The 16,322-nt window shown below is 39.2% G+C and overlaps 1 protein-coding gene across 7 annotated transcripts in view; it reads left to right on the plus strand.

Annotated features, from left to right (window-relative positions):
* Positions 1–16,322, plus strand: part of NAV3 (neuron navigator 3) — an 893,819-nt gene that overhangs the window by 778,254 nt on the left and 99,243 nt on the right. For all 7 annotated transcript variants that reach the window (XM_059886494.1, XM_059886491.1, XM_059886495.1 and 4 more), the window contains 3 exons: positions 12,955–13,087; positions 13,750–14,020; positions 15,177–15,885. In XM_059886494.1, coding sequence (XP_059742477.1) covers positions 12,955–13,087; positions 13,750–14,020; positions 15,177–15,885 — 1,113 coding nt within the window. The remainder of the gene's footprint in view (positions 1–12,954; positions 13,088–13,749; positions 14,021–15,176; positions 15,886–16,322) is intronic.

The following is a 16,322-nucleotide window of genomic DNA, read 5'->3' on the forward strand; positions in this document are numbered from 1 at the left end:
GTTCAGTTCAGCTCAGGTCTGGCCCTATCTACCTGGAATTTGCATCTGATGCCACAAAGCTAAAGGCTCAGTCCCATAAGACTGCCCCCACTTCAGATGCCAATTGCAAGCCCAGGCCTCCTGTTTCTGACTGACCAGCTATAAATTGGAGGTTCCTATGACCCTCTTCAGGCTCTATAATTTGCTAGAATGACTCACAGAACTCAGGGAAACATTTACTTATATTTGCTGGTTTATTATAAAGGATATGACAAAGGATCTAGATGAATAACCAACTGAAGAGTTTCATACAGCAAGGTAGAGAGCAGGGACATGAAACATCCAAGCTCTCTCTTGGCAACCTACTGTCTAAGCACCTCTGTATGTTCACCTGGAAGCCCTCTGAACATCATAATTTATGGATTTTTTTGGAGGCTTTGTTATGTAGGCATGATACATTAACTCAGTCTTCAGCCCCTCTCCCTCCCAAAGAATGGAGGTGTGAGATACATCAATAAATGATCTAGTCTCACATAGTCACAAACTAAGGCCTTAATCTGCGATACATTCACTCATTCTAATATGTAAGTGCAAGTAATTTTGAATTGTGGTTTAAAAGAAAAAGACCAATAAGCCAACCAAGCGTTGTCTTATTAGGCAAAAGATGCTCCTATCACCCAGAAGATTCCAAGGAATTGAGGAGCTCTGCCTTAGAAACTGAAGTCCAAGACCAAATAGAACAAAAGGTCGTCCTGGCATACTTATCACCTAAAAAAATTACAAAACTCTTAGGAGCTCTGTATAAGGAACTGGGGATAGAAACCAAATATATATTGCTTATTGTGTCACACCAGCCAACAGCAAATCCTGTCATTTCTACCTCCAAATATATCTTGAAACTGCCTTCCTTTTGTAAAATTTTACTTATTTATCTGCTCTGAGTCTTAGTTTGCAGCATGTGGGTTCTAGTTCCCTGACCAGGTATCAAACCCAGGTTCCCTGCATTGAAACCACAAAGCCTTAGCCACTGGAGCACCATAGAACCCCCAAACTGCCTTCTTTTAATTTACTTCTAACCATCTCATCAAAAACTGACAAAAATCTCTTCACTGAACTTCCCAATACTATTCCTTTTTACCTCTAATATACTCATAACACTGGAGTATTACCTTAGATCTGCTCATGTCATTTCATAGCTTGGAACTATTTGATGAATGTCTTTCATACTTCCAAGGAACTCTAATGTCCTAACATTGTCTAGAAGATCATTCAAGACCTGGCCCTGCCTACTTGCCAGCCTCAGAACTGACACTTGCCCCCTTGCTTGGGGCTGCACCATCCTGCTGCCCCTTGACCTTTGCTGCTGCTGGGTCTTTACACTCGCTGTCTCCTCTCCCTGTTGTTGTCTTCTCCACCCCTTTCACAGATGGCTTTCCTTTACCCTTCCCTCATCTACTTAATGACTGTCTACAGCTGCCTCCTCAAAGAGGCTGTTCTTTATTCACCTGACATAACAGATCCTTCTGATTGGTTTTTCTCTCGTATAATCACATTGATTTTTTTAACCACAATTCGTAATGATGTGCATATTTAAGTGTTAGAATGAGTAAATGAATCATAGATTAAGGTTGTAGTATATGACTATAAGACTAGATGATTTATTGTGTCATTTGAAAAAGATGCACAACCTAAGCATTGAAATTATTGTCATGGTCTGGGCGCGGGTTGGAAAAGAATTTCCAGACATGAGACAGAATGAGAGGGAAATAAAGCTTATTAGAGTGGGAGACACTGTTAGAACAGCGGGTCAGCTCAAGGGAAAACCGATGTTGAACAGGGGTCCTTTTATACCCAGGGTACAAGGAGTGGGATAGGGGTCTTGCGGGTCATTTGCCGATTGGATGAGGCATTTGCTGATTGGATGAGGCACATATACGGAGTGCAGGAAGAGTAAGGCAAATACCTTCTCCCTATGGGGGAGGAGGGGAGGCAGGTTATACTGCTCAGGAGGACCTGAAATCCATTAATAGTTACATCATGGGGGAGGGAAGGATGATAGGGGTCTGGTTTTTCTGTTCCTGCATTCCAAGACCCTCCTTGGTTTTATCTGCTCTTTCGTCCTTGGGTCACCACAATTATGTTTTATTTCACGGAAAAAAACTGAGGACTTCAGTCTGGGATACAGACTCTCAAGTAGCTTTGAGAAACTATTCCAAAGAAGTAAGGGAGGAGCCAAGATATACAGGAGTTTCTGCAACAAACACAGGTATTCAGAACATCAAAATATTACTGTTACTAAAGAAAAACCAGACATCTCAAGTGACTCAATGTAATGCTTTTCTGTGTATAAGAAAATGCAAAATGCTGGGCTCTTTGAACCCGTTCTTCAATGTGTACCTCAGCTACTTGGGATCCATATCCTGTGTTTCCCTCCAGAGTCTCCTCAGGGTGCACTGCCGGGGAGTCACTGAGGTGACTGATGGCTTGATGGAAGGCATGGCGTTTCTCTCTGGAGTCCCCTCAGGGCTCACAGTAGAGGCCGGATGATCGCAGCATTCTTCGTTTACTGCTATGGGCTGCTGCTGCTAAGTCGTTCAGTCGTGTCTGGCAACTTTTTTTTTTCACTCACGATTTATCCCACAAACATTAAGAACCTATCATGGGCCAGATGCCAGTCTGAACACTGAAACTACGAGAAAAGCCACTCTCTTTGCCCACAACCACAGTCCTGTGGCTGTACCTACATTGCAAGCAGATAAATTACAGGACCGTAGAAGCGCACTGGTAGTAAATACAGACAGGGAAGAGTTAATGTGTCCTTGGAAATCCTAGAAGCGTTCATAGAGGAAATGACATTTCAACTGGATTATAAACCAGTTGCTTATACTCCACTGCAGAGTTAATGAGCAGTGGAAGGACAGAATACCTTGGAAAGTAGGACATTTTTAAAAAAACTCAATGAAGACCATGTTCATTTTATAGGTTGAAAGGACTACTTTAAACATAAAACTGTGTTTAGTATATTGATGTTATTATATACTTAGGTTTCTCCAATAATAAAATCTTTTTTAATGCCTCATTCTTTTTTTCTTGGCAATAAAATATTTTTCGGGGGAAATGCTGAATGAATCATTGTTGAGATACACGCCATTGCTTTCTTCCAATGACCCTGAAGTAATGTAGAATTTACACTTCAGTGGTTGCAGTGCTCAATGTGGCAGGTAGTACATTGTGCTGCTGATTTAAAAAAAGAAAATGTATGGAATAGGTCTAAATGGTTTTATGCATATTTAGTTTTGAGGAAAAGATCATTGACTTAACATATTAGTACCAAACTGCAAAGCCTCAACAGTTGATTGTCAGTATTTTTAAGATTATTATTGCAAAGATCATTGTGTCTAAATATTTTTGAGATGACTGTTATCTTTTTATGTATATTATGTAAATTAGCATAAACAGTGGGAGTGGAAAACAAAGCTATCCCAGAATGTGATAGAGTTTTAAGTGGTACCTTTATTTTCTTATTTACTTTTGCCTTAGAAACAGAAAGCATATCCAGAAGTTTTCACCCAGTTGTCTTACAGATAACTTCAGAGACTCCTCTTTTATTTTCATGAAGAAATTACTTGTCTTAAGAAATATATAGTAAAATCCTTAAAACTTGTACTTTATCATATATTATTATTTTTCATATATCAGATATTTGTACTTTATCATATATTATATTTAGGTTGGAAGAAAGCAGCCTATTTTTCTCAGTATGACTATTTCAGGAGATTTTTAACTTGGACATCTGACATACCCATGGAATGTTTCCCTTTTCTTCTAGCCTCTACGTTTTTTCTGTTTTTGCCACCTCACTTATAACTAAAAAATCCTCTTTTTATAATAGACACTCAGGGAATAAATGGGAATCTCCACACTTGTCTGTGTCTGCAGAGCCTAAATGCAACTAGTGTATTGGACTGTATGTGTGAGATGTCTCCAGACTCAAGCACTGGAGTGAACACTTTATTATGTTATCTATGTTATTTACCAATGGCTGGAGAAGGCAACGGCACCCCAGTACTCTTGCCTGGAAAATCCCATGGACGGAGGAGCCTGGTAGGCTGCAGTCCATGGGGTCGCTAAGAGTTGGACACGACTGAGCGACTTCACTTTCACTTTTCGCTTTCATGCATTAGAGAAGGAAATGGATGGCAACCCACTCCAGTGTTCTTGCCTGGACAATCCCAGGGACAGGGGAGCCTGGTGGGCTGCCATCTATGGGGTCGCACAGAGTCAAACATGACTGAAGCGACTTAGCAGCAGCAGCAGCAGCAACTTTGTTTAAATCATGTGTAAAAATGATGGATTTGCTTATCATGCAGGTGTGTGTTGAAAAATTACTGACCAACAGCACTAGCATTTTTCCCTGAAATTAGTTTTATATCTGTAAAATTACTTTAAAATTTATTTACTTAATATTTCAGAATTCTTCAACATAAAAAGCAAAAAATAAAAAAAGATTATGAATATATACCACATATATTTGCTTCTCAGTATAAATCCAGGGGTGAACATGAGTGTCAGAGCCACAAATGCATAGCCAAATAAATAAAATAGATCCCCAGCTTCATTGAGTTATTCAGTTCAGTTCAGTTCAGTTCAGTCACTCAGTCGTGTCCGACTCTTCGAAACCCCATGAACTGCAACACACCAGGCCTCCCTGTCATCACCAACTCCTGGAGTTTCTCAAACCCATGTCCATTGAGTCAGTGATGCCATCTTATCATCTCATCCTCTGTTGTTCCTTTCTCCTCCCGCCTTCAATCTTCCCCAGCATCAGGGTCTTTTCCAATGAGTCAGTTCATCACATCAGGTGGGCAAAGTATTGGAGTTTCAGCATCAGTCCTTCCAATGAATATTCAGGACTGATTTCCTTTAGGATGGGCTGGTTGGATCTCCTTGCAGTCCAAGGGACTCTCAAGAGTCTTCTCCAACACCACAGTTCAAAAGCATCAATTCTTCGGCACTCAGCTTTCTTCAAAGTCCAACTCTCGCATCCATACATGACTACTGGAAGAACCATAGCTTTGACTAGACAGATCTTTGCTGGCAAAGTAATGTCTCTGCTTTTTAATATGCCTAGGTTGATCATAGCTTTTCTCCCAAAGGGCAAGCGTCTTTTAATTTCATGGCTTCAGTCACCATCTGCACTGATTTTGGAGCCCCCCCAAAAATAAAGTCAGCCACTGTTTCCTGTGTTTCCCCATCTATTTGCCATGAACTGATGGGACCAGATGCCATGATCTTAGTTTTCTGAATGTTGAGCTTTAAGCCAACTTTTTCACTCTCCTCTTTCACTTTCATCAAGCGGCTCTTTAGTTCTTCTTCACTTTCTGCCATAAGGGTGGTGTCATCTGCATATCTGAGGTTATTGATATTCTCCTGGCAATCTTGATTCCAGCTTGTCCTTCATCCAGCCCAGCATTTCTCATGATGTACTGTGCATATAAGTTAAATAAGCAGGGTGACAATATACAGCCTTGATGTACTCCTTTCCCTTTTGGAACCAGTCTGTTGTTCCATGTCCATTTCTAACTGTTGCTTCTTGACTTGCATACAGATTTCTTAAGAGGCAGGTCAGGTGGTCTGGTATTCCCATCTCTTTAAGAATGTTCCACAGTTTGTTGTGATCCACACAGTCAAAGGCTTTGGCATAGTCAATAATTAATCTTTAAAAGTATAAATATTGGGACTTCCCTGGTGGTCCAGTGGCTGAGACTCTGAGCTCCCAGTGCAGGGGGCCCAGGTTCAGTCCCTGGTCAGGGAGCTAGATCCCACACGCTACAACTAAGACCCAGAGCAGCCAAATAAATAAATAAAATTTAAAAGTATAAATATTAAAGACATGCCAAAAGAGTCACTTTCTTCTTAGAATGATTAGTAATCTAGTGTATATCCAAATTGTGATTTACCAGCAGATTAATTAGCTACTTTTTAAAAACTTTACATACAATAATATTTTTATATAGTTCAGAATTTTGACATATGCATCAAGTCAGGTAACAGACACCACAGATCTTCCCATACTCCTATCCACTGGCAGTCACTGATTTGTCCTACATATCTGTAGTTTTGCCTTTTCTAGAATGTCACATAAATGGAGTGTATGTGAATGTTCTTGACAGCTTTATTCATAGTATTTTAAAACTGGAAATAACTCAATGTGTAAATGCAAACTATGTGTATAAGATACTCAGATTTGTATTTTTTTTTTAACTGTCCTAGTTTGTTGAGAAAAGCATAGCAGAGCAATAGATCTGTAACTTGGAGGAGATAAGACTTGCTCTTTTATAAAAAAAATATAGTCAGGAATTCTTAGAACATCTTAATGAAATTAAAAATGAAATAATGAAAATATATTGAGTTTGAGACATATTACTTGGAGCTAATTATTTGAGTAAATTAACATTTTTGTCAGTTAAAAAAGGCTATTTTCTATGGAGTTTTTCACTTAAGTAAATATGCCATAATAAACAAGATTAATTGCATCCTACCTAGGGAGAATTCTGGTTCTAACCAAAGATGAAAATCAAAACATAGAACCTTAGGATGAGGAAAATCATGTTGTCATCAATCAAAAGGTATTCCTTTAAGATTACTTAGCAAAGAAATATGTTGAACACATTTTTTTTCTCAAACTCTGCATTTATTATTGCATTTAGTCTAAGTTAACATTATTGGATAGAAGCAGTATTCTCAAAAGTAAAACTGTTTCATTTATTTAACAAACATCAACTAATCATCTGTTCAATGGTTGACACCATGTTATATGCTAGAATTATGAAGATAAATGTCACACAGTCTCTGACGTCAGGTAATCCAGATTATGACCAAGAAGATGGGAAAACACCAAAATAGTGGCATAACAAGCGAAACATGCTTTAATACAGTGATTAACATTTATTTCCTCTGATCATGCTGCAGTATCCCTGTCTGGAAGAAATGCTTGAACTCTTCCAATGAGTGGTAGGGGTGTTGTTCTGCCACATATTTACCATTCATCTCTATTACAACCCTTGCCATTTTGTATTGTAATGGTCTGTTTATGTTTGCCCTCTGCAATACACAGTGAGTTCTTCAAAGGAGAGGAGCTATAATTTATTAATCATTTAATGAATAAGAGCAGATTCTTACTAAAAGCTCTTATGGAAGGAGTATACAGATTGGTAATACAGAATGCAGGGAGGGCCATGCCACCTGTAACTGAGACAGACTTTGGAGGATAAGAAACAACTTGATTAATAGTGAATCCAGGTGAGAGAAGAGAGATACTAGCAGTAATATTTTGAAGAAGGATGAACAGGTAGGCAGTAACTGAAAGGGAGAAGAATTTTTAAAGAGAAATGATGGGATCTAGGTAGACTGCATTTGAGATGTGAATAGGACATCCTTGAGAAACTGTTCAGAGGAAGGCTGGAAAGGCTGATCAATTAATCAAGAAAGAAGTCTGAATTAGAGATGTAAACTTGAGTATCGTCATCATGGAGGTGATATTGAAGTTATGAGAGACTAAGAAATTTCCAAGAAAGAATCTCTAAGGTGATTTAAGATTAAGTTCTGAATTTTGAAGAATTTGAAGGAATCACAAAGAAGAGAAAAGTAAAGGGTTCTGTTGACTGGGGGACTTTGCAAAAAGCCTCTAAAGGCTCATCACTGGTGTATTTCAAGATACAAGGGGTGAGAAGATGGGAGGCAAGGGAGAGAAGTGCTGACCAAGTTTTAGGGCAAAATTCCTGAGTTCACATCCCAGCTCCATCATTCAAACTACCTGAACCCCTTTATCTATATAATGTCTGTCTTTTGGATTCATTTGGGGATTAGATAATATATATTAAGTATTTTGGAGAAGGAAATAGCAACCCACTCCAGTGTCATTGCCTGGAGAATCCCAGGGACAGAGGAGCCTGGTGGGCTGCCATCTATGGGGTTGCACAGGGTCAGACACGACTGAAGCGACTTAGCAGCAGCATTAAGTATTTAGAAGAGTAAGACACACAGTAAGCACTCAGTCCATGGATTTATTGACCTTTGTGAAATCAGTTTCACTAAAATACTAGGAGGAAGATCTTGAGATCCAGAGAAGAGAGAAACAAAGCTTTATCATTGGAATCTGAAGAAAATCACTTTTGGATTAGGCAGAATTTCTAAGTGAGAAATCTAACCTCAGCTGAGAAATCACCTGAGGTTAGGTAACTTGAATCTATATTATTATATATTATACAAATATATAATAATATTTTTATATTAGTCATTCTCATTAATTGACTTTGTTGTCATTTTCCAAAGTAGTAATAGGGAAAACATGTTTAATTAACAGAGTCAAGACAGGTATGGAAGACCAGTATGGTGGCAAGAGCTAGAATAGAGTACTTCTCACTTTAGCAGTCCTTTTGTTCCAGCATCTTTGGATCCTGCATCATTCAGTAAAGAGATCAGTGGCTTAAAAAACACGAGAAGGCCATTAAAAGTAGACAACAGGAAAAGTGAAAGTGTGAAAGTGAAGTTGCTCAGTCGTGTCGGACTCTTTGCGACCCTGTGGACTGTAGCATACCAGGCTCCTCTATCCATGGGATTCTCCAGGCAAGAATACTGGAGTGGGTTGCCATTTCCTTCTCCAGGGGATATTCCTGACCCAGGGATCGAACTCAGGTCTCCCGCTTTGTGGGCAGACATTTACCCTCTGAGCCACCAAGGAAGCCCACACAGGAAGTAGCTATCAAATAGTCTTAAAAATTAAGAATCAGTAGATTGTAGAATGCTAGAAGTATGGAAGATTGTGATCAAAAAATGAGACTGCAGCATTTGAAATCTTGGAGGTAAAGCAGTTTGAGGAGATGGTAAAGTATAAAATATTATAAAATGGTTCATATAAATGATTCATTTTCTTCCCATGCTACCCTGTGAGATAGGGAGATCAGAATAGCAAGACTAGCTATGTGCCTCTAATAAAGGCTCACGTGAAAAACTTTAATTTTAGAAATCCATTGTTCTTTCCATTACACCAAGATAAATTCAGATTGTTCATGTCTATGATATTTCTTAATTTGATATATTTTTTAATTTTTCTGTTGCAAGATTGAAACTTGATATCTTATTTTGGATTCTCTCCTTTATATTATTTTAACCACAAAGCCATTGTGATCATTTGAGACTTTAAATGGCTTTAAAACACAAGTGTTTTTTTTTAATTCCTTAAGAGTTGTTGCATTTAACTTTGAATTGCAAATGCTAGGATTTACATTGGTGAAAGCTATGGTTAGAAATATTGATTCTATCTTCCTTGCCAGAGAAATAGTTACCTTAAAAGGATTCATTTTTAAAACAGGTTAAATTTCCTTTTTGTTTAATTTTCTTTGAGTACTTAATATATTGTGATAAGTATTTCTTAAAACTCCATTTCATATGAGTATGAAGGATTATCTCTGTAATTTTCTGTCTTTTAATCTGAATAAAACATGAGAATTTATTCAACATTTACGTCAGTCATTGGCATATAGTAGAAATTGCCAAATAGTAGAAATTCAAAGAAAACTATCACACAGTTCTGTGCTCAGAAAACTCATGGGCTAAGAATCCATTTCTACACATTTTTGTAGATTTGTAAAACAGTGTGCTGCATCCAGTCCTCTAAGTCTGTGCATCAGTATGATGACAATGCAGAGAGGAAGCTACCTAGCTTTTCCTGAAGATAGTTGCTCGAATTGCTTTATAAGGCAAGTATGAGGTAGTCAAGTAGGCCAAAGGGTAACTTGGTCAAAGGCAGAAGTTGCAAACAATGTGATGGTGATAGGAACTGAATGCAGCTCTAAGTCAGAGTGCACACAGTCAGGCAGGGGATGGAGAGTTTAAGCTGAAGAAGTAGTCTGCTGCTGCTGCTGCTAAGTCGCTTCAGTCATGTCCGACTCTGTGCAACCCCATAGACGGCAGCCCACCAGGCTCCCCCGTCCCTGGGATTCTCCAGGCAAGAACGCTGGAGTGGGTTGCCATTTCCTTCTCCAATGCATGAAAGTGAGAAGTGAAAGTGAAGTCACTCAGTCGTGCCCGACTCTTAGCGACCCCATGGACTGTAGCCTACCAGGCTCATCCATCCATGGGATTTTCCAGGCAAGAGTGCTGGAGTGAAGTGCCATTGCCTTCTCCAAAGAAGTAGTCTAGGGCCATATAATCCGGAAAACCATATGTTTTTTAAAGGAATCTGATAAGTAGTTGCTTAATTAGATAGCAACTAGTAATTGCTTAATCTAATTAAATAACTACTTAAATAGACAAGTAGTTGCTCAAGTGTGTATATTTAAAATTTTATAATTATATGCATACATTCCTATGAGAGTATACGTATTATGCTATGCTAAGTTGCTTTAGTCATGTCCGACTCTTTGCGACCCTACGGCCCGTAGCCCACTAGGCTCTTCTGTCCATGGGATTCTCCAGGCAAAGATACTGGAGTGGGCTGTCATGCCCTGCTTCAGGGGATCTTCCTGACCCAGGGATCAAACCCGCGTCTCTTATGTCTCCTGCGTTGGCAGGTAGGTTCTTTACCACTGGCGCCACCTGGGAAACCCAGTATATGTATTGGATAGCATTTATAAACATTAAAAAATTTAGAGGATATGTGAAAGAATAAATATTTTTAAAATTATGAATTATTGATAGAAGTTCTTAGTTTCAAACTACAGACTCTATCTAATTTAAGGAATGAAGTGATATAAAAAGGCTGTTGGAATAATTGAGGTGATTGAATAATGAGGCTCTTCGCAGGCTTTTAGCTGACCATAGATCTAGGGCATCACATCTTCCTCTACCAGGAACCTCTGAACCCTGGAACTAGAGACGAGATATCTGCCAGTGTTTATAAGAGAAAAATCGAATGACTACTACTGTGTTTGCCAGAAGATTATTTTTCTCATTTGTGACTGTGGGTGCATGTGTAGGCCCTGTGTTATGTGTCATATCTGTCTATAAGGAAATCTGGAAATGTGAGTTTCTTACATTCTGTCTTGAGAAACTAAGACTCCTAATGTGGGCAATTATCAAAATAAGATGTGGGGAAGATAATCAAAAGATTAGAGCAGCCGCAAATGGCAGGTATTTCCTACAGTGGAACCAAATGCCCTTTTGCTGTGATTAAAAATATAATTATTATTGGTAAAAATATGATTTATAAATGTGTTTGGTCATCATGTTTTCTGCTGTAGTAGCTCACCTAGGGACAAGTATATTTTCTATAAATTCAAATTTTCTTCTTGATAATTACATTTCTAGTCAGTTTGCTCTATGATGTCAAGCCATCCCTATTATTTTTCATGTATGGTGTGACTCAGAAAGTACACAAAGCAGAGTAGGAAAAGTTACCAGTTTACCCTTCCTTTGCAGTTAGCTTGTCCTTTCACTATGCATAGTCTCTTCTTTGTGTGGATTACTTGCAGATGGTGTTTTAAAGCCACTTGTCTATTTTATGAGACTTCACTCTTGTCTGTATGTGATATATGTACCTAGTTTACACAAATCAATTAATAGAGTGCAGGTGAGCAGCAGTATTTCACAGGAGACTGAAAACCAGCCATTAAGTGAGAGCCGTGGTTCACCTCTTTACTCTCTGGAGTTCCCATTCTCATCAGGTGACCCTGGTCAGCCTGCATGACTTCTGCATCATCTGACATGTTGACTGAGTGAGGGTTCCCATAGTAGTCTGCACATGAATATTGATATAGCCTATTTTATTTATTCTTCTTTCAATTGAGAACAGATTTATTCAGAATTTCAGATACTTTCCTTATGCCCCAAATGATTACTTTGTGTACCTTGAAGGGCAGGAGCTTTATACGGTGGAACCTACAGCTTTGGTAAAGAGAAGTCTTTGAAGAGTATTAAGTTAGGGAGTGACACGGCTAGATGTGAACTTCTGAACGTTGACCCAGGTTTACCAGGTGAAGTTTATTGAGAAGGACTGAAGGCAGGAAGGCCAGATGAAAGAATACTGTATGTTGTCCAGGTCAGAAATCTTGAAGTATTGCAAGAGGAATGCTATGATAAAAGAAGTCTCAATCTTCAAGACTTGGTAAATCATTGGAAGTAGTTATTGGTAGGAGAAAGAGTGAGCAATGATTTTCTGGTCCTTGACTAAAGCACAGTTTTTGTGTGCTTGTGTTTCTTCTTATTTTTTTAACACAAAGGATGGATTCTTACATGCCACATGACTTCTGATTGCTTTCTCGGGGAAAAACAAAGGTTATGGGTACAATTTTTTTTTTCCCTGATGCTTTGCAGTATTAATAGCAATATTTTTTGTTGTTGTTCAGTTGCTTAGTCATGTCCAACTTGTTGCAACCTCATGGATTTCAGCATGCCTGGCTTCCATGTCTTTCACCGTCTCCAGGAGTTGCTCAAACTCATGTCCATTGAGTCAGTGATGCCATCCAACTATCTCATCCTCTGTCATCCCCTTCTCGTTCTGCCTTCAGTCTTTCTCAGCATCAGGGTGTTTTCCGATGAGTCAATTCTTCAAATCAGGTGGCCAAAGTATTGAAGTTTCAGCTTCATCAGTCCTTTCAATGAATATTTGGGGTGGATTTCCTTTATGATTGATTGGTTTGACATCCTTGCTGTCCAAGGGACCCTCAAGAGTCTTCTCCAGCACCACAGTTCAAAGGCATCAATTCTTCAGCTCTCAACATTATTTTTACTCGTTTTATAAACATTTTCCCCTGCTCTAGGCACTGATTCTTAGCAAACCTTTGATAAGGTTATTCTCAGATTTGTGCTCAGTTCTTAACAGTATGATTTTCCAAAAATGAAAAGTGAGTATTTTTCATCATAAGATTAAAAAAAAAAGAATTCTTTTCCCAATACGTGATACATGTTAAGTGGAAATACGGGTGATTTGTGTTGTGCATCCTGTGCTTAGTCATTGCCACTGCCTGTCTTTAGCTGGGATGACAGCAGTTCCGTGAGCAGTGGTCTCAGCGACACCCTGGATAACATCAGCACTGATGACCTGAACACCACGTCCTCTGTCAGCTCTTACTCCAACATCACTGTCCCGTCCCGAAAGAACACTCAGGTAAGAATTGCCTCCTTTCTTTCTCCAGTGCTTCTGCCAGATTTTTCCCCAAGTTATGTTAAATTGCATTAAAATATAGCACAACCTCTTAGTCTGAAGTAATTACATTAAACTGAGGCAGCTTGTATGTATATGTATTTTTTCAATTGATTACAGTCTAACCCAGAAAGCCTTCTATTGCATATCTTTCTTTATAATATTGATATAATTGTTTAGGAATCCAAAAATGATATTTAAATTGTCTAATTTTGGATAGTTCGTGATTCATTTTATATTGACCTCTGAGATGCATCGCTGAATCTCTTGAGAATGGTGAATCGAGAATGAATATTAGATAATTAAGTTTTATCTTGTCTTACATTTCCTTGTTAGATTTGACATAGAAAATGCCTTCCTCTCTGGAGTGTTTAATTGAAGTTTTCTGCACACATTTCTTCTGATATTCTTTAATATGTGCAAGTGAGAATTATAGGACTCAAATTAATGAAACTTAAATGAACATAGAGATAAAAATAGAGGCATCTTTGGAGTTCTTTTGAAATACAAATCACTGCTGCTTTTTTTTTTTTTTTAAGCTAATTATCTGAAAGGACATTCCAGGGCCCAATTCACACTTGATAGATTTTTCTGCACAAAGTTCTTCTGTCCTATTTTCTTCACAGCTGAAGACAGATTCAGAGAAACGATCTGCAACAGATGAACCTTGGGAGAGCACCGAGGAGCTGAAAAAACCCGAGGAGGACTTTGACAGCCATGGGGATGGGGGTGGCAAGTGGAAGGGCGTTTCCTCTGGGCTTCCTGAAGACCCTGAGAAGACGGGGCAGAAAGCCTCCCTGGCTGTTTCTCAGACAGGCTCCTGGAGAAGAGGCATGTCAGCCCAAGGAGGAGCACCTTCCAGGCAGAAAACTGGGACCAGTGCACTCAAGACACCTGGTAGGCTGGTCTTCTGGCCGCTGTTAAGCTCAATTGTTTCCATTTGATCTTTCTTGTCTTTAATAGCAGCGTTTCATAATTATATCAAAAATACAATTATTTATATTTATATAATACTTATACTTCTCCATATAAATACTTTTTCTGTCTAAATTTCACATGCCTTATCATATGCATCCACATGAACACAGCACTCCAGGCATCCTCTAGAGGGTATCATCACAGTTTGGTGAGTGTTTTATTTTGCCACAGTCATTTCTGGTCATGTGGAAATAAAATAAGCCAACTTATTAAAAAACATAAGATAGCTTTCATTATGATTTTCTATAAAGTTTGAAATATTTATGTTACCTCTCCCCCTATGTTTCACTTCTAAGAGGCAAGAAAAGTCACACTAATCTAATGGGCTGGAAGGCTGGAGATTTGAAACATTATTTCCAAATTAGACTTGATGAAAAAATAGAGTAAAAAATTTCTGCAAATGTACCACCTTTTTTTTTTTTTTAAGACTCTCTCCCTATTTTTAAAATGGTGCTTCATATAAATAGTGCCACCTGAGGTACTAATGTACCAGGATACTTCAAATACAATCATCTGATGAACTCTTTTTCAAGCACTTAGTTTGATGAGATTAAGTGCTATCTTTATAAAGGAAGAAGAGTTGCAAGCTATAAGGCAATAATACATAGCAAAATAGGCATTTTCACTTTATCTCCTTAATCTCTAGTCATTTTCCTCTAACAGCCATATTTTTATAGTTTTGTACTTAATCTTCTGAATATATTGCATACATGCCTATTTAGAGCCAAAATAATGAATAGGAAATTAAGTAGTAAAAAAATATATTTGGGCTTCCCAGGTGGTACAGTGGTAAAGAATCTGCCTGCCAATGCAGGAGACACAGATGTGAATTTGACCCCTGGGTCAGGAAGATCCCCTGAAGTAGGAACTAGCAACTCACTGTAGTATTCTTGCCTGGGAAATCCCATGGACAGAGGAGCCTGGTGGGCCACGGTCCATGGGGTCGCAAAGAGTCAGACACGACTGAGCAACTAAGCACGCACACAGATGTATTCACATTTTGCACTCTGTTGAAAGAAATATTGTGAAATCACAATGTGCAGGCACATAAATGTGTATATTTCTCACTCATTAGGTAAAACCGATGATGCCAAAGCTTCTGAGAAAGGAAAAAGTCCCCTGAAAGGATCATCTCTACAGAGATCTCCATCAGATGCAGGAAAGAGCAGTGGAGATGAGGGGAAAAAGCCCCCCTCGGGCATTGGAAGATCAACGGCCACTGGCTCTTTTGGATTTAAGAAGCCAAGTGGAGTCGGGTCCTCTGCTATGATCACTAGCAGTGGAGCCACCATAACAAGCGGTTCAGCCACACTGGGTAAAATCCCCAAATCTGCTGCCATTGGTGGGAAGTCAAACGCAGGGAGGAAAACCAGCTTGGATGGGTCACAGAATCAGGACGATGTTGGGCTGCACGTTAGCACCAAAACCTCCCTGCAGTACCGCAGCTTGCCCCGCCCGTCCAAATCCAGCACCAGTGGCATTCCCGGCCGAGGCGGCCACAGATCCAGCACCAGCAGTATCGATTCCAACGTCAGCAGCAAGTCAGCTGGTGCCACCACCTCGAAACTGAGAGAACCCACGAAGATCGGCTCAGGGCGCTCGAGTCCCGTCACGGTCAACCAGACAGACAAGGAGAAAGAAAAGGTTGCAGTCTCAGATTCAGAGAGCGTTTCTTTGTCAGGTTCCCCCAAGTCCAGCCCCACATCTGCTAGTGCCTGTGGGACACAAGGGCTCAGGCAGCCAGGGTCCAAGTACCCTGACATTGCCTCACCAACATTTCGAAGGTAAGAAAGCGTAAAATGGTGCTGGGACGACATATAATGCTTTATCTTAGGATATTTGTGTGTCCCATAGCCTGTCCTATAGAAGATGTGTATCCTCCATGCTTATATATATGTATATAGCCTCAGTGTATGATGTATATAACTTACACTTAGTCAGTTTCTGAGTACAATGGGTTTTCAGAAGCCAATGCTATAAATAGCTAGTGGAAAAATATTGCTCATTTTGAGAAATGATCCAACTTTGCAGGTTCACTATTGTCACAGCAAAACAAAGAGCATTTGTGAGTAAAAGCAGATGGTAGTACCTAGGGGGAGTGATGAAATAGTAGCTTGTAATAGATTTTCATCTTTACACAGTTAATAATAAAATAGATCTTTATGACGATTGGTATCCATTTCTAGTGTTTATTATCTTGTTGGCTCTTAATGAGCTGATG

Source organism: Bos taurus, chromosome 5 (genome assembly GCF_002263795.3).
Source record: "Bos taurus isolate L1 Dominette 01449 registration number 42190680 breed Hereford chromosome 5, ARS-UCD2.0, whole genome shotgun sequence".
NCBI lineage: Eukaryota > Metazoa > Chordata > Mammalia > Artiodactyla > Bovidae > Bos > Bos taurus.